Source organism: Canis lupus, chromosome 17 (genome assembly GCF_048164855.1).
Source record: "Canis lupus baileyi chromosome 17, mCanLup2.hap1, whole genome shotgun sequence".
Lineage (NCBI taxonomy): Eukaryota > Metazoa > Chordata > Mammalia > Carnivora > Canidae > Canis > Canis lupus.
Window position 1 is genome coordinate 822,187 of NC_132854.1, and position 18,323 is coordinate 840,509.

At 57.1% G+C, this 18,323-nt stretch overlaps 1 protein-coding gene and 1 pseudogene across 2 annotated transcripts; both read right to left on the reverse strand.

Annotated features, from left to right (window-relative positions):
* Window positions 1-5,423: 5,423 nt before the first annotated feature.
* F10 (coagulation factor X) lies at window positions 5,424-16,844 on the reverse strand. 2 transcript variants are annotated; one of them, XM_072782311.1, is made up of 8 exons: window positions 16,709-16,844; window positions 14,879-15,039; window positions 12,082-12,106; window positions 11,152-11,265; window positions 10,112-10,243; window positions 8,789-9,048; window positions 6,733-6,850; window positions 5,424-6,030 (listed from the first exon to the last, which is right to left on the reverse strand). In XM_072782311.1, the coding sequence occupies exons 1-8, from the start codon at window positions 16,776-16,778 to the stop codon at window positions 5,450-5,452; spliced, it is 1,461 nt and encodes a 486-aa protein (XP_072638412.1). In that variant the 5' UTR covers window positions 16,779-16,844; the 3' UTR covers window positions 5,424-5,449. The 2 variants fall into 2 exon arrangements, with proteins under 2 accessions (XP_072638412.1, XP_072638413.1); XM_072782312.1 differs by having other exon boundaries at window positions 5,837-6,030; window positions 6,737-6,850.
* On the reverse strand, window positions 15,504-15,607 carry LOC140608471 (U4 spliceosomal RNA; annotated as a pseudogene).
* Window positions 16,845-18,323: the final 1,479 nt, after the last annotated feature.

Sequence of the window (18,323 nt, forward strand, 5' to 3'; positions counted from 1 at the left end):
CTGTTGTAGTTTATCTTTGCAGCGTTATCAAGGCTAGGAGCCACTTACCCCCTTGTGGGTTCCCTCTGCACACAGGCCACTCCCAGGCATGGCGACATGGAACCAGCAAGCTTGTTTGGTCGCGCATCTGCACTGTGGTCCGGGCTCAGTGGGATGTTTGCTTCTGCTCTCTGTGATGCCAGCTGGGGCCCTTAGGGCTGTTGACCACTGGAAGCATGTTGGTACTGGGCTCCAGCCCCCAGTGTCAGTCCATGCAGGCCTCGTAGGTCACATAGTGTCACCTCTGCCCTGGGCACATCCAGATTCTAGCTGAGGGGGATATGTGCCCTGAAGGGCATGTGCAAAACAGCAGGTGCTTGACTTCTGGGGCTGCCTCTCCCTCGCCTGTTCCCTAAGCAGGAGAGCATGGACACCGGGTGGGCACAGAATCACCTTGAACTGGCTCTCCATGAGGAAGATGACCTTGTGCTGCTCACCAGGGTCACCCTGCAGCCTAGTGTCGAGCGGGGTTCCCACAGCACCTGGGTTTTGCTCTGGGCTTAACGGTAAAGCTGAGGTTTGTCAACATTTCTAGCTCCTTCTTGGAGCCGTAAAGAGTGACCCTGAGAGTCAAGGGCTGGCTGTTACTGGTAACAAGTGGCCCTCTTTAGCCATGGAGGGGGCAGACCTTGGGTGTCGGTGCCTTGGGAATCGACCCATGTGCTCCAGGTTTGTAGACACCGAGCATGCACTGCAGGTTCATCCGCATGGCGTCAGGAGCATACCTCGCCTCTGCCCCAGTGGGAGGGCCCCCTCTTCCTGAGTCCTGCCCGACTGGCCTCTAGGACCATCGTGCTAAGTCGTGTGGGAGAGTAGGGCCGGGCTTTGGTTTACTGGCACCCCAAATGCCAGTAAAGTCGGAGCTGCAGGCCACACCGGCACATCGTCTCAGCCCAGCCCTGTCTTTACACAGACGCTATTGAGAGTGTATGTGTGATACTTTCCAAGAGAGGTTTCCATGCAGCAGAGCCAGGCTTGCTGTGGGGACCAGTGGTGCAGCCAGAGTGTGGGTGGGTGTGCCAGCAGTGCTCCCCATGGGAACATCGCAGTGCGTGCTCACATCCCATCTGTGTGAGCTGTGACTTCATGGAGACATGGACAGTGACTGCAAATCTGTGCTCTCCAGCATTGCCTTCACCCTCCGTGGGAGAAGCTGCCACTCCTCCGTTCAGAGCCGAGGCACCGCGATGCTTAGCAGGCTGCTTCCGGGGGCACAGTGGAGAGGCACAGCCACAAACCAGCGGCTCTCATGAGGCCCAGGTCTTCCTGCGACCTCTCGTGCTCGTGATCCTTTCTCCAGAGGGCCTATGGACGGTGTTCCCCACAGGTTCAGTGGCCTGCAGGCCCCACCCGCACGCCCTGGAGGCCGTGGCATGGCCACGGGTAGGGGTGGCTTGGAGAAGCTCTGTGGCCCAAGGACAGCTTCTCTACCACAGAGCTGCTTGGGGAAGTAGGCAGTTTGGCTAAAAGCTTGGATGCATGGGGAGGCTCGCTGGGGTGGGACGCCGAGCAGGTGGGCTCAACTCACCCAGCAGGTGCATTCTGAGCACCCTCTACACACCAGGGTCTGGCCAGGTGCTGGGACTTGTGCAGGAAGCCAGATGGTCCTGGCCGACCAGCCAGGTGGGGCCAGGACCTCGCCCGTCACCCCATGCAACGAACCAGGGTGCAGGCAGAGTGGAAGTCGGGGAGCTGCTGAGACGCCATCCGTCAGACACCGGGAGAGTTCAGATGCCCTGGCTGCGGGGCCGGTGAGTCGTCTCAGGAGCCAGATGGGTAGGAAGTAGGGGGGCATTTCAGATGGAGGCAAAGAATGGCAGGAAACCGCCTCCCAGTTCTTAGATAGACCCACACAGGGGTGGGGGAGTGGGAGCAGGACTCCAGGACAGGACCCCGATTTCTAGCTGGGCACCTGGTGGGCAGTCATCACGATGCAGACAGAAGGCACAACTCCTGGGAAGCTTCTTGAAAGACAACGAACGGGTGTGGCCCTTGGCTGTTTGTCCCTCCCCAACTCCATCCTGCTGCCTGGCACACAGGTGTGATGGTTGGAGCTCTAAGTGCCATTCTGGAATATGAGGACCAGGACCAGTTCATGGAAGACTGAGCGGTGATGGCTGGGGTCACGCCCACCTTTCTTTCATTTTATTTATTTTTTGCTCCTCTTGATGTCTTGCCATTGTGCCGGCCCCTGAGACACGTTTACTGACAGCGATACACAATCTGTGTCCACTTACAGCTTTTACTGAGAGGATTTCTGGCAGCTTATCTGATCACAGCTCTTTCAGAACTAAAATTCTAGACGCCGTGATTGTTCGGTGTCGCCTAAGATCATGTGCCATGCCACCAATGGGTGGGTCTGACAGATAAACCACACTCTAACTGCAGTGACGTGGTAAGGGTTTGGGTTTTACTCCAAAGGTTCTGACTGGTGGAGTGATAGGCCCCGTTTGGTGTTCCTTAGACCTGTACTTGGCTGTGGGGAAGGTGCACTTGATGGGGCCATCTGGGGGACAGGCACAAGCCCCAGGGGTCAGAAGAGTGTCCTAGCACCACATTTAAAATGTCAAAAGAGAGAAGTTAAAATAATTTTAACAGTATACTTCTCTAACACAATAGATCCAAAACAGTGTCATTTCAATGTGCAATCTTTGTTTAAAAATTGTAAATTTGAGTTTTTGTGCTTATTTCTGTGTGTGCAGGAGGGTGGGGGTGCTGAGGGAGAACAGGGCTAAGGGGCTGTTCAGCGCTAGTAGGGTGGTGGCAGGTGGTGGGACCGGGGCCCTCCCCCACCGTTGTCAGCCTTGATCCTGCACGCCCGCGGCCATCTGGGTGTCACTCTGGGAGGACCCCCATGTGTCAACAGTGCGAGTAAGGAGGGAGGCCCCTTCCAGGTGGGTTCAGGCCTCCCGGGTCACACAGGTCCCCCCAGCCCACGCCTGCCCTTGTGGCCCTGCAGGAAAGGCCCAGACGGCTGGCAGAGCCTCACCGAGCCGGACAATGAGGCAGGGGAGCGGCGCCTGGCAGCCCGGCAGCACCAACGACAGGTCTGCAGATCCGCCTGAGGACATGGGGCTGCGGAGAGTGAGCACTGGCCCTGCAGCAGCGAGCACACTGGGCCTCCGCCGGAGAAATTCACCTCACCGTGTGAATGTTCCTGTTCCAGGCAGAGGGCTGAGGTGTTGAGAGCACCTCCCAGGAGTGAGGTCAGTGGGTCCCACCCCAGGAGCAGCCCTGTGTGACAAGGCTCTGCGCAGAGGACGCAGCCTGGGCAAGACAGTCCCCCGGACCCCACCCATCAGGTGCATGGGGGACACACAGAAGGGCAGGGAGCCCGGTGAGTCTCACTGCCAGGAGAGCAGATAAGAGGCAGCGTGAAGTCGGCCCCAGGGGCCCCGTCCCAGCACACAGATGCCAGAGTGGCAGTAGGGGGTCCTGAGGCTGCTCAACACACGTTTCTGGACAGGGACCTCCCGCCGTGTGACCGGGGACCCAGATGGTATTTTGCAGAACCGAGTGTGTGCTCCCAGCCAAGAATCACTGTCAGCGCCATAGGGGACCTCACACCCCATCCAGGGTCCCAATCACATGCTCCCCATGTACGCCAACTCGACAGAGAAAGCCCCTGTCCTGCCTGTGATGAGAAAGTAATTTCTCGGTGATGCTTGAACACTCAAATATCTTGCTTCTTGAGGACGTTTGCACCAGAGTTTGGTGACCTTGGCAACGTGCCTCAATCAGCAACTCCTGTGGCAGCCCCTACACAGACACCCAAGCCCACCCGCCTAATGAGGTGGCTCTGTCCCGCTCCCTGGGGGCTCAGCCTCTGCAGGTGGGGCCAGCCACCCCCACCCGAACTTGGTCTTGGCCTGCAGGAGCCCTTCTGTATTTGGGGGCAGCTGTGACCCTCACAGAATGAGTGGCAGTTACGGAGCAGACAGGGCTCCTGAAGTTCATCCTGCAGCCTCTGCCTGTCCTCAGGAGCAGCACTCACCCTCCGTCTTCTCCCTCGTGGCTCCTGCCTCCCCCTGTCCCTGCTACCCGCTACCCGAATCCCTGAGGGACTCCTGGCCTAGGCCGCAGCAGAGCAGCAGCCTCTGTGTACTCCAGGGGCCCTGACACTCTAGGAGCTGAGTGGCGCCAGGACACGGGAGCAAGCAGATGAGCCCGGCGTGAGCCCCAGCCCAGTGCCCCCCCACAGCATCCAGCCACAGGGCGGGTTGTGTCCGTCTCCTTCAGAGCCTTGTGGAACTGAGTGTCCTCGGACACTGTGGATGAGGGGGCAGGCTGGCCGGGGGCTGCCCTCTGATGGACACGGGCCTGGTGGCGGGTCAGCCCACAGTGAGGGAGGACGCTGCAGCAGCCAGGGCAGCGCTGGGCTCTGGGTCTCCAGCTGTTTCCCTGGGCCCCAGAGCACCGCTGACCTTGGAACCCACGCAGAACCCGCAGGGGCCGGCCGGCTGTATCGGGTGCGGCCTCCCTCCAGGAAGGCCTCCGAGCTTGCTGGCGGCCCTCAGACCCACTCTGGAAGATGGTGGGCACGTTCGCATTGATTTTCCTGACCTCCAGTATCTACTGTTTACAAAACACTCTGCCCTGCTCGTGACGTTTGGGGGCGTCTCTGTACTGGAACTTTGAAACTTTGCTTAGTGAAGTTACGCAAAACACAAACTCTGTGGGGGCATTTGGAACATAGCGCTGGCGGGTCGTGTCTGAGGGCACCTGTCATGTTTTCTAAAGCGCTTTGCTTCTCGTGACCACTCGGGTGGAGGGTCTGGAGCAGCCGGCCAGCACACATGCACACAGGTCACAGAGGGGCCACCTCCACAGGGACTGATGGGGTCTGGGGAGCATCAGGGCTGCTCAGGGGGCAGCTGCCGATTCCAAAATGAAGCCAGGGGGAGAAGCGGCTGCTAGGCCCAGGTGAAAGCATCCCCGCCCGTGAGAGACTCCTGGAGAGCCTGCCCTGGAGGACGCGTTTTCACCCCTTCTCAGGACCGGGACCCCCGCCCCCTCCCCACCCTCAGGTCATGGGCTGTACCCCAGAAACCTGTCATTCACAAGTGTCCCTAGCAATCAAAACCAGAAAACCCTGCTGTGCACAGAAGCGGCCCTCACGGTTCTGGTCATCCCAGGGGCTCTAGACTCCTATCCTACAAGTGTAGGATACACTTCTTTCTTCCCAAAGAAGCACCCCCACCCTGGTGAGAGGAAGGCAGGACCTAGTGTTCCAGAGGGACATTCTCTGCCACAGAGCAAGAGAAGACCAGGACGTGGAATCAAGGCGGTGGGCCCCCTGCACCTGGGAGACCTGCTCCAGGCTGCAGCCCATCCAGGACAGCCCATGTTAACACAAACCAGATGCAAGTAGCTGCCGGCGGATCTGCAGGTGGGATGACTTTAATGGGGGTTAGGTGTGGGGGCCCCCCGCCAGTGCTGGGGCCGCACCCCTAGCTTTCATGGACCTATCGATCCACTTGAGGAAGTTGGTGACCTTGGTGTAGATCCCATACTTCCCCTTCCGAGCACATCCTTCTCCCCAGCTGACAATGCCAGTGACAAAGTAGGTGTCCTTGAATCGGGTGACATGGGGGCCCCCGCTGTCCCCCTGACAGGCGTCTTCGGGCTTCGAGTCATAGCCGGCACAGAACATGTTCTGGGTGATGCTGAAACTGCTGGACAGCTTGCACGTGTTCCTGTCCACATACGGCACCTCCATCATCTTGAGGGTGGTGGACGGGCGGCCCTTCTCGTGGGTTTTCCCGAAGCCGCTTACAATGCCTGTCTTCTGCGTCATGAGTGTGGACTCGGCCCAGTCCTTCTGCGGCAGGCAGGCGGGCGCCACGTTCATGCGGAAGGTGATGGGCGTCTTCAGCTTGATGACCGCGATGTCAAAGTCGTATGTCTCCCTGACAAACTTGTTGTGCTTGATGATCATTTCCACCTCGTGTGCCACCTCGTTGCCCTCCTCCTTGTCTGTGTCCCGTTCACCTGCGACAGGTGGTGTTTGTAGGAAAAAATGGGATATGGTCATAGAAAATCTAAAAAAACAAGGAAAGCATCACAAGGTCAACAAAAACAGCCTTTGGTGTCAGCCCAGGGCAGCCACCACCAGGCACACCTCATCACTGTGAACAGCAGGTCAGGCTGACATTCCCTGAGCCTGCGATGAAGCAGGGGCGCCTGCTCTGACCCCACGGCCGCCGGCATGAACTGGGATGTGCTGAGGGTCAATTCTCAGACGGAGAATGAAAATGCAAATTCAAAATGTCTCATTGATACTTTTACCATTGATTACACATTGAAATAATAGTATTTTGGATATATTGGATGAAAATATATTACTAAAATTAATTTCATCTGTAAACTTAAAAAATGTATCATGGAAAATTTAATGTAACTAGAAAACTAAAGATCACATGTGTGGTTGTACTTGTGGCTTGTGCTGGTGAAGGACAAACGACAAGACGTGACAGGCTGTGCTCCGTGCCCAGGCTGTTGAAGAGGAGCTCTGGAGGCCTACCTGGAGGAAGGGACACTGAGGGGGGCCTTGTGGCACTAGGGAAGACCACCCCACACCTCTGCCCCTCAGGGTCCCAGGGTGTCAACTACCAGTTCCAAGCTGGCAGCTCTGAAAATAAGGAAGTGACAGAGGGCACTGCAGGGCCTCGGAGGAGCTGAGGCGCCACTTACCTACCCTCACCGTGAATTTCTTGGCTTGCTGGAGACAGTGAGCCGCAGTGAGGATGTAGTACTCGCTCAGGATGGTGCCTCCGCAGAACCCCTCATTCTCCTCATTGATGAGCAGAGCCTGCAGGGGGCACAGCCCATCCACCAGGTTGGGTCTGACATCTGAGAAGAGGAGCAGGAGAGCCTTCCTCCCCGCCTCCCGCCTGGATCAGCAGCACCGCCCCCCCACCTGGAGTGTGCACGTCTCCAACCTGGAACCTGCAGACTCCTGAGTGTCCCACGGCCATTCTGCCGCCACGGCCTCTGAGACCGTGCTGTCGTGGGGCTTGCGGTGGCCACGGCCACAGCCCCTTCCCAGCCACGGCCTCCCCCCAGCCCCCCCCCCCCCGGGCCACTGGCTGGATGCTGGGGGTTTGGGCAGCTCCTTTGCACAGAGCAGTGCTCCAACGGACTCAGCAGACACTTGCTGAGGCCCCCCTGGCTGCCCAGTGCTAGCCCCCGGGGAGGCTTCTGCCCCGGGGCCACAGACCCCCAGAGCCATCCCAGCGCTCGGCAACGTTAGGCACAGAAACGCGACTTTCAGTGTGAAAACCTTTGCTACGTGGCTGTGAATTCTAGCGCAGACCGGGCAGGCCAGTGTGGTGTTTGGGTGGTAGCTCAGCCGCGGACAGGCCTCAGAAACCCCCAGCCAAGGGCAGTGTCCTCCGGATCATGTAGCTCCCCTGCCTGACCGGCTTCTCCCCGCTTCTCCCGCCAGGCCCAGAGAGGGAGGGAGGGAGCCTGGCCTGGGAGCACCTGCAGCCCAGCCCGGCGGGCACCACCGGCGGGCACCACCCCTCCCCCCAAAGTGTAGGGTGGCAAATCTGGAGACGAGCACTTTCTGCTTTTCCTCAGGAGTCCCACACCTCACAAGCGGGAGTTGCTGGCTAGGGGTGCCCCGGCCAGCGGAGCAAGGAAGAGCTCTCGAACCCCGCCCCGACTCACAGCTGTGCCGTTGACTTTCTGGGCACGATTTACCAACGCCTAACCAGCTTGGGCGACCAGTGGGGGACAGTCGGTCGCCCCAAGGCCTGGACCCTAACTCTTCCTCCTAAACACAGAAGCCAGCCCCCTGCTGGGCTGGGCTGGGCTGAGTAGCAGGAGTCAGGAGCCCTCCGGATCCCGTCACACAGCCTGGGGCCAGGGGGAGCTCGTCCTGCCCGCCCCGGCGGGGCCGCGTGTTCTCCCACGGGGCCAGGTCAGTGCCACTGGGGTGGCTGGGGTGGGCTCCGCCTTCCCACATCGAGGCCCACATCAGGGGAGAGATCTGCTGATCTCACAACTACACTTGACGCTTGGGGCCATGTCGGACCCACACTGTTCTCCCCGAGTGTGTGCCGCAGGCAAGGTGGCCACACGCTGAGCTCCTCCCCGGGCTCCCAGTATTTTAGACAAACGCATGCCCCTTGAGGAGCCCGAGCAAGACAGGTGGAGGTCATTCCTCATTCCTACAGGTTGTCGGTGGCTCTGGGGCTTTTGCTGGCGGAGAAGCGAAGTTAGGATTCCAGATAACACAGAGGACACCCAGTCACATTTGAGTCAAGAATAGAGCAAACAATTTTTAGCATAAATGTGTCCTATGTGGTCTTTGAGACATACTTTACGTTAATGATCGTTCCTCGTTTATCTGAGATGCAGAAATCCTGTGTCGTTATTTGCTAAATCTGTCCTAGTCCAAACCGACAACCAAAGAGTGGTTTCTACCTTGGCAAACACATGGATATGCTCTTCTTCCAATCACTACCTGCCTTGTCAGGATTTATATGTTTGGTTAAAAAATGTTTTACCAAATCAGAGCTAAAGCTAGGGGAGTGTCTCCGGCCTGCCAGTGGTCAGAAGAGCAGCTGAGGGCCCCACACAGCCGGGGGCCTGCAGCCTGAGCTGTAGTGGTCTGTCTGTCTGTCCCTTACAGGCAGCAGACAGGGAGGGATGGGACCCCTGTCTCACCTCAGGCAGCATCCTCCCTGGGGCCAGCGGGTAGCCCCACTGCCGGCGCCACCCAGGCCCGCTCAACAGTCACCTGCCAGGGACACTCGCCATCTCTGCAGTCCTGGCCACCCACGATCCGGACCAGGCCACTTGCATCCTCGTCGGGGTCAGAGTTTGTCTGGTTGAAAGGCAGCAGGAACATGGTGCTCTGGGTGGGAGACAGGTCTCCGGGGTCATACTGCTCCAGCATGCCGGCCTCCTCCTCTGCGTCCGGGGGAGCCTCGCTGCTGGGGGCAGTCTCGGTGGCCCTCTTCCTGCGTCCCACAGTGGTTTTCCCACAGGGGAAAGGCTCTGAGAGAACACAGGCTGGCTTCAGCCACCCAAGACCCTCCCTGTCCTGCACACAGAACTCTCATCTGACCCAAAGGGGGAAGGTGGGGAAGAGGCAGCCACGTGGGGGTGGCAGAGGGGACCCCTGAGAGCTCTGGGTTACACGACGGAGGACAGGCCCACTGTCTGGGGCACCTGAGACTCTGCACCCAACCCAAGCTGTTGGTCAGGCAGGGGCAGGCTTGGGGGCAGGGTCAGTTGAGTGAAGAGAGAGGACTAGCTTCTGGGTGGGCCCCACGGTGGAGCCAAGGTCAGAGGTCAGACAGGAGCAGTGAGGGCAGGAGCTCTTCCCCCAGAGACCCAGCCCCTCACTAGGCCAGACCATCCCAGAGCCTCCAGGCCACTCAGGGTCCGGCTTTCATCTCAGGAAAGGAAACTCAGCGTCTGCCTATGGCTTAGGTCGGGATTCCAGGGTCCTGGGATCAAGTCCCTCCTGGGGCTCCCTGCTCAGGTAGGGATCTACTCCTCCCTCTCCCTCTGCTACTCCCCCTGCTAGTGCTCGCTGTCTCTCCCTCTCTCAAATAAATAAAATCTTTAAATTAAAAGAAAGAAAGAAAGAAAGAAAGAAAGAAAGAAAGAAAGAAAGAAAGAAAGAAAGAAAGAAAGGAAGAAAGAGACGAACACTAAAGCCCATCACTTGGGGCCTGTATGACCTGACCATTCTTGGGAGTCCCTGGTTCCCCTTCTGGCTCCTGCACCCTCCTCCCGGCACGTCCATGGCCCTAGTAGTTGGACCTGTGCTTCTCTGCACCTGTTCCAACTCCCAGCCTTCCAGGGCAACAGGACGTGCCATGGTCACAACCACATCATGGGTGTCCAGACAGGCTCTGCGCAGCGTGGCCCCTGCGCCACCCCAGACGTCATCACCTGCACCCGGGGAGTCAAGCGATGTCGCTGGCTCCATTTCTCAGACAGTTCCCAGAGACCGTGGGTCTGTTCCCAAACCTTGTGTCCCACCCAGGACGTTGGCCAGCGTGCCCACTCTGGCCAGGGAGCCTGTGGGGTGGCACCATGTGCCGCCTACCTGTGGAGATGCAGGATTTGCCATTGTCGCCGAGGATATACCCGCTGGCACAGGAGCACACCACGGAGCTCTGCTCCTCCCTGCAGAACTGGTCACAGTCCCCGTTATCGACGCTGCAGAGTTTCCGCGTGGCTGCAGGACAGGCCAGAGAAACCAAGGCTGGGTCTAGCTGGGAGGAGGGATGGCAACACTGGGGGCCCGTGTACCTACCTGCCAACCCCACCATGGGGCCCCCAGCCGGAGCGAAGGGCCTGAGCTGCGTGCCCAGTGTGCACCACAGGCTGTCCGGCCGAGGAAGGGCCTCAGACAGAGCTGGGTGGCCACCCCAGCCAGGCCCCTCCCCCCGAAATAAAGGGGCTAGATGCATCTGGGACTATTTGGGTTTGGATGACAAAATAATGACAGTGATATCAACTTTAGCGTGACTTTATAAACCAGGCATGATGGCTCCAGGCTGAAGCAGCTCTGGGCTCTGGGCAGAACCATGTGGAATGGATAGTCCCGTCGAGGATAGTCTCAAAGGAATCCAGGCTAAGACCACATTCCACGCGTTATAAAGTAAGTAACATGAGAAAAGGGCGAATCTTTCTCCTTGGGGGCAACTGGCCTGATACAAATCAAATCTTTATTACAAAAATTAATCACTGTAATAGGAAAACTCTCTGACATTTCCATGTAGAATTAGTTAAGTGTACCACATTTTTATAACTGGACCATCCTGGACATTTGGAGCGGACACTCGCTCTCGCAGATGTGAGTGGAGGGTAGTGATTGCAAGCCTCAGCTGGGACCATGGGGAATCAGCGCCACCCCAGGGGAGTGGGTGCTCTGGGCTCTGGGTTACGGGGTCTGTGCTCCACGCATGTACACTAGCCTCTCGCGGGAGCGGAGAGGTTCAGATTGTAGGACACACGTGGCTGTCAATGAACCGCTCTGGTGCCCCTACGACGCCAGCACGTGAACCTCAGCAAGGAGCCCCAGCCTGTTTCCCAAGAGCTGTGGCTTCTCCCCTTGTTCCTGACCCGGAAAGAGGCACTCACACAATTCACAGTTTTTGCCCTCGTATCCTTCCAGACAGATGCACGAGTACTCCAGGAGGCCGTCTTTGCACTGGCCCTGGTTCTGGCAAGGACTGCTCTCACACTGGTCACCATCTACAGAGACAGGGTTCCACCGAGCTTGCAGGCAGCTCCCACTAGCAGGCAAACGGTTGCTGTGTTGATCTTGGCACATGCCATTCAGATAACTTGAATAAACCTGAATTCTTCCTGTCTCCCACCTGGACTTCATTTTACCCCCATGTTCTGTGGCTCTGTGTACATGATGTCCTTATCTAACTGGGCCATTGATAAGCTTTCCTATTTCTGCCGAGACGCTGGACCATGTGTATTCAGCAGAGTGAGGAGCCTGGGGCTGGTGACTGGGGCTCCTCCCTCTGCTCATGTTCTCTCTCTCTCTCTCTCTCTCTCTCTCTCATTCCCTCTCACTCTCTCAAATAAATAAATAAAATGAAATTAAAATTATCAGAGTTTGGTGCCCCTCAAGTAAGAGTGAACTAATTAAGTCTACACCTAAGTAACAAAACTAGAATTAGCAAAAGTTACAAAAAATGACCTCATCATAACTATTATGGAAATACTCAGAGAGGAAAAGTCTTAGTTGAGTAAGAAATAAATGGGATCGGAAAGGAAATTCTAGAAGAATTTTCAAAATGCAAATACAGGGATCCCTGGGTGGCGCAGCGGTTTGGCGCCTGCCTTTGGCCCAGGGCGCGATCCTGGAGACCCGGGATCGAATCCCACATCGGGCTCCCGGTGCATGGAGCCTGCTTCTCCCTCTGCCTATGTCTCTGCCTCTCTCTCTCTCTCTGTGACTATCATAAATAAATAAAAAAAAAATGCAAATACAGTCTCTCCCTGTTTCAGTGTCTGAATGAACCCCACTCGATATTAAGATAGAAAGCATCTCACCTTTGTATTTATTCCAGAATTCCATCTACAAGGGAAAAGAAGAGTTTAAAATACATTAGGGAAAACACAGCCATTTCACAAAGCACCACAACCTATTCGCTCAGGCTGAGCGAACAGAGCAAAGGCCTTTTCTGGTATAAATTGCATTAGAACGACTGGTTGAGAGGGGATTTTCAGATCTGCGGGATCTGTACAGGTGGACTTTGGTCACCTTAGATGCACAATCGCTGTTGAATGTTGAAAATTTATTTTCAAGTAAATCACGGAGGACTGGATCATACCAGAAATGGTTTGCTCTGCTGGCTGCCCCCAAGCCGATCAGTGAATGGTTTTGAGTTGAGATATCTGGGTCAAAGCTTCATTAAGGGATCAGGTGCTTGGTGAATAATCATGTTCAGCTGAAGAAATGGTTATTGGTGATTAGGTTAAAACAGGGCACCAAAGACCTATATTATACTAGAAATTGTTCATAGTCTTAATTGTTTTTGCAGTGTTCAGTAGCTTGAACCGTGTGCCACCAGACTGTGGTCTTCCCGGGAATAGGGTCGGAACAGATGTGAGGAAGGTTTGCAGGGAGAGGAGACCACATTGGCTCGGGCAGCATCCTCAGGAGAGCTGGAAAAGGCATGACAGCCACTGTGGGGATGTAGCTGAGGTCCAAGTGGTGTGCCCACAAGGCAAGGCCAGCCCAGGACTGCTGGCAGCATCCGGATGCTGAGAGAGGCACATGGGCCACCTTTTCCCTCGCAACCTCTCCACCGTCCTGGGCGCCCAGGGAAGCTAAAGGTGTGTTTGTTTCCACCTTCCAGGTGGAATCAACCCGGTGCCACCTTGATTTGGACATGCGGCCTCCAGGACTGTGAATGTGAATTTGCTACAGAAGCCTCTGGAACCTCATATACCGTCTCTTTAAAATTTCACTAAAGAAAGCATCACACCGCAAAAACGACTATTTTGTACAGTTCTGCGAAATTCAGCAAATGCCCAGGTTTGTACAACCCCCACCACAGCTGAGACACAGGGCAGCTCCTGCCCTCCGACACTCGCAGCTCATGGCAGCTGCAACCCCAGAGCCACACATCTGCTCTTCGTCTGGGCTGCGACTTCTGAGTGTGTTGTGCCAACAGACTCGCGCCTTGCACAACCCAACCCTTCATCGGGCACGATGCTGTCGAAGCTCACTTGGGCTGCCGTGCACACCAGCAGCTTGTCTCGTGGCTGAGTAGAAGGCTGCGGCAGCTGGTTTAGCCAGCGCGCAAGCAAGGACACGTGAGTCCCTGCTACTTTGGGACGACTGTAACTAGAGTTGCTGTAGATAATCATGCCCAAGTTCCGTGTGAACAGGTTTTCACTTCCCTTGGTGAGCTCTCGGGAATGGGGTCACGGGGTCCGACGGCAACATCCTCCTGATGCGGCTTCCGACTGAGCATCCAGCCTGCAGGTGTGTTGGGGTGTCTCGCGGTGGCAGGCTGCAGTCCGCGCTCCCATTGTGGCCCAGGATGTCGCATGTCTGCTGCAAGCACTTCCCATCTGTGCGTCTGTACCCCCTTGTGAAGTGTCCGTTCACGTCTTCTGCTTGTATCCAGTTGGTTATTGATGTTGTTCCGTTGAGTTGTGCGAGTTCTTTATGTGTTCTGGACACAAATCCTTTGTCAGGTATGTGGTTGGCGAGTGTTTTCCCAGTTCATAGCTTATAGTTTTATTCTCCAATATTTTTCACAGAGCAAATCTTAAATTTTGAGTAAGTCCAATTTGCCTGTTTTCTCTCTCATGGGTTGAGGTTTTGGTGTCATGTCTAAGAAATCTGGCCTAACTCCATGTCATGACACTTCTCCCTGAAGTTTTATGTTTTACCTTTAGGTCTATGATCCGTGTTGAGTTGACTTTCGTACAGCGGTCAGGTTTAGGCCAAACATACGTGTGGACATGGGCAGCTATCCCAGGTCTGTCATTTGCAAAAGACAATTCTTCCTTCGTTGAGTTGTTTGTGAACCTTTGTCAGATACTGATTGGCCGTATTTTTGTGGGTCCATTTACTGACTTTCTAGTCTGTCCCACTGATTTACGTATCTTTCCTTTCCCAAAACAGGGAATGTTTTTGCAGTTACTGTAGCTTTGCAGGGAGTCTTCCTCTTCTTTCTCAAACTTCTTTCAGTTATTCTAATTTCTTTGCCTTTCCATATTTCCGAATTCAGAATCAGCTTGTCTCTATCTGACGGAATGTTTACTGGCAACAGAGTAAATGCACAGGTACCGCTCCTCAGGTGCCACATGTCAGATGTGGTGGCGGACATAGATTCGGGCAAAGAGGGCAGCCCGGGTGGCTCAGCGGTTTAGCGCCGCCTTCAGCCCAGGGCCTGATCCTGGAGACCTGGGATCGAGTCCCACATCGGGCTCCCTGCGTGGAGCCTGCTTCTCCCTCTGCCTGTGTCTCTCTGCCTCTCCTTCTCTCTGTGTCCCTCATGAATAAATAAATAAAATCTTTAAAAAAAAAAAAAAAAAGATTCGGGCAAAGACTGCCAGCCTCCGTATCCTCAGGTGTGGTCAGCCCGCGGAGGTGCTACTGAGGCCGTCAATATTTTTTTTTACATGAACACTTTATGTATTAGAGTTGGTTTAACAAAATTTCCAAAGGCCTCACGACCCTCCTACCGATGGGACCATGCCCCACTCCCATCTCCCCACCCTGCACACCTGTGGAGGGGGCCCGGGGCTGCTGTACTCTGCCCCCTGAGGGACTCGGGCCAGCCTCCACCTGGGGCTGTGCCTGCTACGGCGCCTGTACACCAGCCCTTACCGTCTTGGCTGTGTCCTCAAAGACCTCGCGGGCTTCCTCGAAGGAACACGTCTCCTCCATACATTCTCTTTCCAGGTTGCCTTTTTTCATCTCCTCCAAAAACGAGTTGGCCCTGCGGACGCGCCCCAGGACGCTGCTGGCACGTTCCGGGCTGAGAAACACTGGCAGACAGGCAGGGACATGTCACCCGGAAGGCCTCAATGGCTGGCCTGCTCCCCACCACCACCCCTGCAGGATCTGCTCACCTCCACTCTGCAGGAGGCCTCCCTTCTTTGTGCCCACCTCCCTCTCGACCCCATGCATGACCAGGCCACCAGTGGCTTTCTGTGTGCCCATCCTGCCATCCGGTAGCTCCCTGCATGTCCCATGCAGCTACACCGGCTGCCAAGGGCCCTCCCTCACCTCCCCCTGCACCTCTCCCTGCTCCCTGCTGCTGCTGCCCTGGCCCCCCACCTGCACCCAGCCCACCACGCTTCTGGGGCTTCACGCATGTTCATGGGGAACGGTGGTGCCCTTCTTAGCACGTTTTATCAAGTCCCAGGACACACACACACACACACACACGCACAGAAAACAGCACTTAGAGGAAACAGTACTTATCACCACATTTTCTACTCAGTTTCTGTTCTATTTCATTCACAAATCACTGAATTGGGAAAAGTTTTCCATTAGCAATAATCGTGCCTCGGATAAGCCTCATTGGCTATGATACTGCCACTGAGCAAAGCTGCAAACCACTGAATAGATCAGAGACTCAAAGAAGTCCTGACCTGCCCCCCCCCCCGAGATATCTTGGATCAGAGCGCCTCGGGCTGTGTCCTGTGCTGCATCCCTCGCGTGCTCCCCTCTGCCGAGGACTCTTCCCCGCACTCTGTGCCCTCACAGAGCCCCCCCCACCCATCAGGGCCTACGTCCTGAGTTCCGTCCTCCCCTTTCCACAGGGCAGGCAGCACCCCCACGTGCAAACCCAGAGCCTGCTGGGGACAGGCAGCGGAGCTTCAGATGGCTCGTTTACCTACTGCTTAGTGTTGGCAAATGGGGGTCACCAGCCGAGTACTTCCGAGTTGTCTTAGCGCCGAGGCTGGCAGGTGCTCAGTAAATGTTAGCTTCACCCCCTCCTCACAGTGCTTTCCCTTCCAAGGCCGCATGTCTTTTAGTGACATCGCTGTCACCCCCATGACACTGTGGGCACCCCCATCACCCCAGAGGTCTGGCCTGCGGCGGAGTATGAGGGGCCCCCACCTGCAGCTCCGAAGTTCTCTCCCTCACCCCACTTCTCACCACCTCCTCATTCCCCACACAGTGCCCCCTGCCTGCCCCTCGGCCTCAGGCTTCCCCTGCAACAGGGGCACAGACAGCCTCCAGGCCCCCACCTGCCCCTTCCTGCCCCCTACTGCGCTCTCCCACTCCCACTCTGCTCCCACTCCCCCATGTGGCTTCACCTCTTTCTGGGCCCCTTCCCCCGGCCAAGCCAGCCTGAGGGTGGAGGCACCAACTTCTATCTTGTCTTTCCAGCACGAAGCTCCTCTCTGTCTGTGACTCCCCGGCCTCCCCAGCCTGCTTTGGCGGTGGAGGGGCACCTCCTTCTGTCTCTGTCCACGAGCTTCTGTGTGTGACCGCTGCTTTGCTGTCCGGCTCCCCAGCCACGGGAGGGAGGCTCACCTGGCCCCGAGCTACTCTTGGCTGAGGCCTCCAGGCCCAGTCATGTCACAGCAGGGGGTGGGCACCCACCTTCCCCCTACGGAGACTTGGGGGCCTGGCCCTGATCCCCAGGGTTCCTCCTCCTCCTTGGGCGCCACCTCCACAGTGTGCCAGGCGACGGGCACTTACCACTGCCCCCCGGCAGCGGGAGGCAGGCCAGGGAAGCGCTGAGCAGGACCAGGCACAGTGGGCCCGCCATGGTGTGGCCAAGGACAGGGTGTCCGTCCTGCTGTGACAGGTCTCGGGGGCAAGGTTCAGTCACCCTGGCTCCAGGCAACCAGTTGTCTTTCTCTTATCACCGCCTCCTGATTGGAGCCTGGGCCACGAGGGACCAGGGAGGACAGGTGACCATGCGAGGGCACGGCCACCCTGCTGCAGCGGCTCTGGGGAGGTCCCGGCGTCAAGAGGGGTTCGGGGGGAAGGTTTACGAGACAATAAAAACCTCATCCCAGGTTTCCAGGATCCTGTTTGCTGTCATCCTGTCCTTATGACCACGATGACAGTCAGGGGTCATTTCCCCATCTTTTCTCCAGATTTAGTGTTGGTTCACGCCATCTGAGGTGCATGTGGGTTCCCCCACCCCCACAGTTCAGTGGTCCTAAGAGGCAGGGTGAGTACCATAGGGGCCTGCATGCACTTCTGGGAGGCCCGTCCAGCCCAGGACCAGGCAGCCTGAAGTCGGGACATGCCCACCCGTCCCCCAGCCCTGGCGCTAAGCCACGGAAGTACCTCTGATGGGGGATTCGCCTTTCACACCCCCTGGGGTGGGGGCCTCGCAGTGAGGCTGTCACACAAAGGCCAGTCTGGCTACTGGGAGAAGAGGTGAGGACAGCCCACCCCATGGCCCGTCCGCAGTCCCTAGGGGCAGGGACGTATGGAGGGCACCTGGCCTGCGCGCCGCCTGCAGAATGCAGGAGGCTCATCTGCTTGGCTTTCACCCCAAGAGGTACTCCCCCACTCTCCCCACTGGGGCCGCGTCCCCTCTGGAAACATGGCAGCACCAGGAAAGCAGCACCCCCATGGCGATCAGGCCAGGGAGGGAGGGGTGCCAGCCAGGTGCCGGGGCCCCTGGGAGGGGAGGAGACAGACCCAGTGACACAGCGACACTGCACTGTGCACCACAGCACCTGCTATGCAGCCCTGACACATCGTGCGTGTGGCCAGCAACGATGGACGCCCACAGTCACTGGGACATAAGCCTCGTGTGTCTGCTTGTTCGCTGCCCTGTCTCCAGCACAGCAGGTGCTCAGCAAACCCCAACAGACTGAAGGAGTCCGAGATGTCCCTGTCGGCTCGTGCTCTGGGTGCTGGGCCAGGCCTGGTCTTCTGCAGGGTGCGTAGTGTTCTATGCAGCGCCCAGCCCTTGGGGCCAGTCAGGATGGGTAATGTTGTCTCTGGTGTGTCCAGCATGTGAGGGAGACTGGATCCTTGGTGAGCCCCTCCTATCCCCAGCCCCCGGGGTGGGAGATGATGTGAGGACATGCGCAGAAGGAGGGAGGTGATCCGTAGTGGTCAGCGCAAGGGCACGTCAGGTGTGTTAGACTTTAGAGACCATCCCCACGTTGCCGGGCACCCATGCCATGGCAGCTCTGTGGAGCAAGGGCCTGCATCTCCTCCTGTGACTTGGGAAATCGAGGCAGAGCCAGCAACCCCAGGGCCCCTTCTGACCCTGTTTGTGTCTGGGTGTCTGTCTTCAATCCATCCTCCCCTTTTCCTTCCAGGCAGAGGGGTGAGCCAGCTCCTG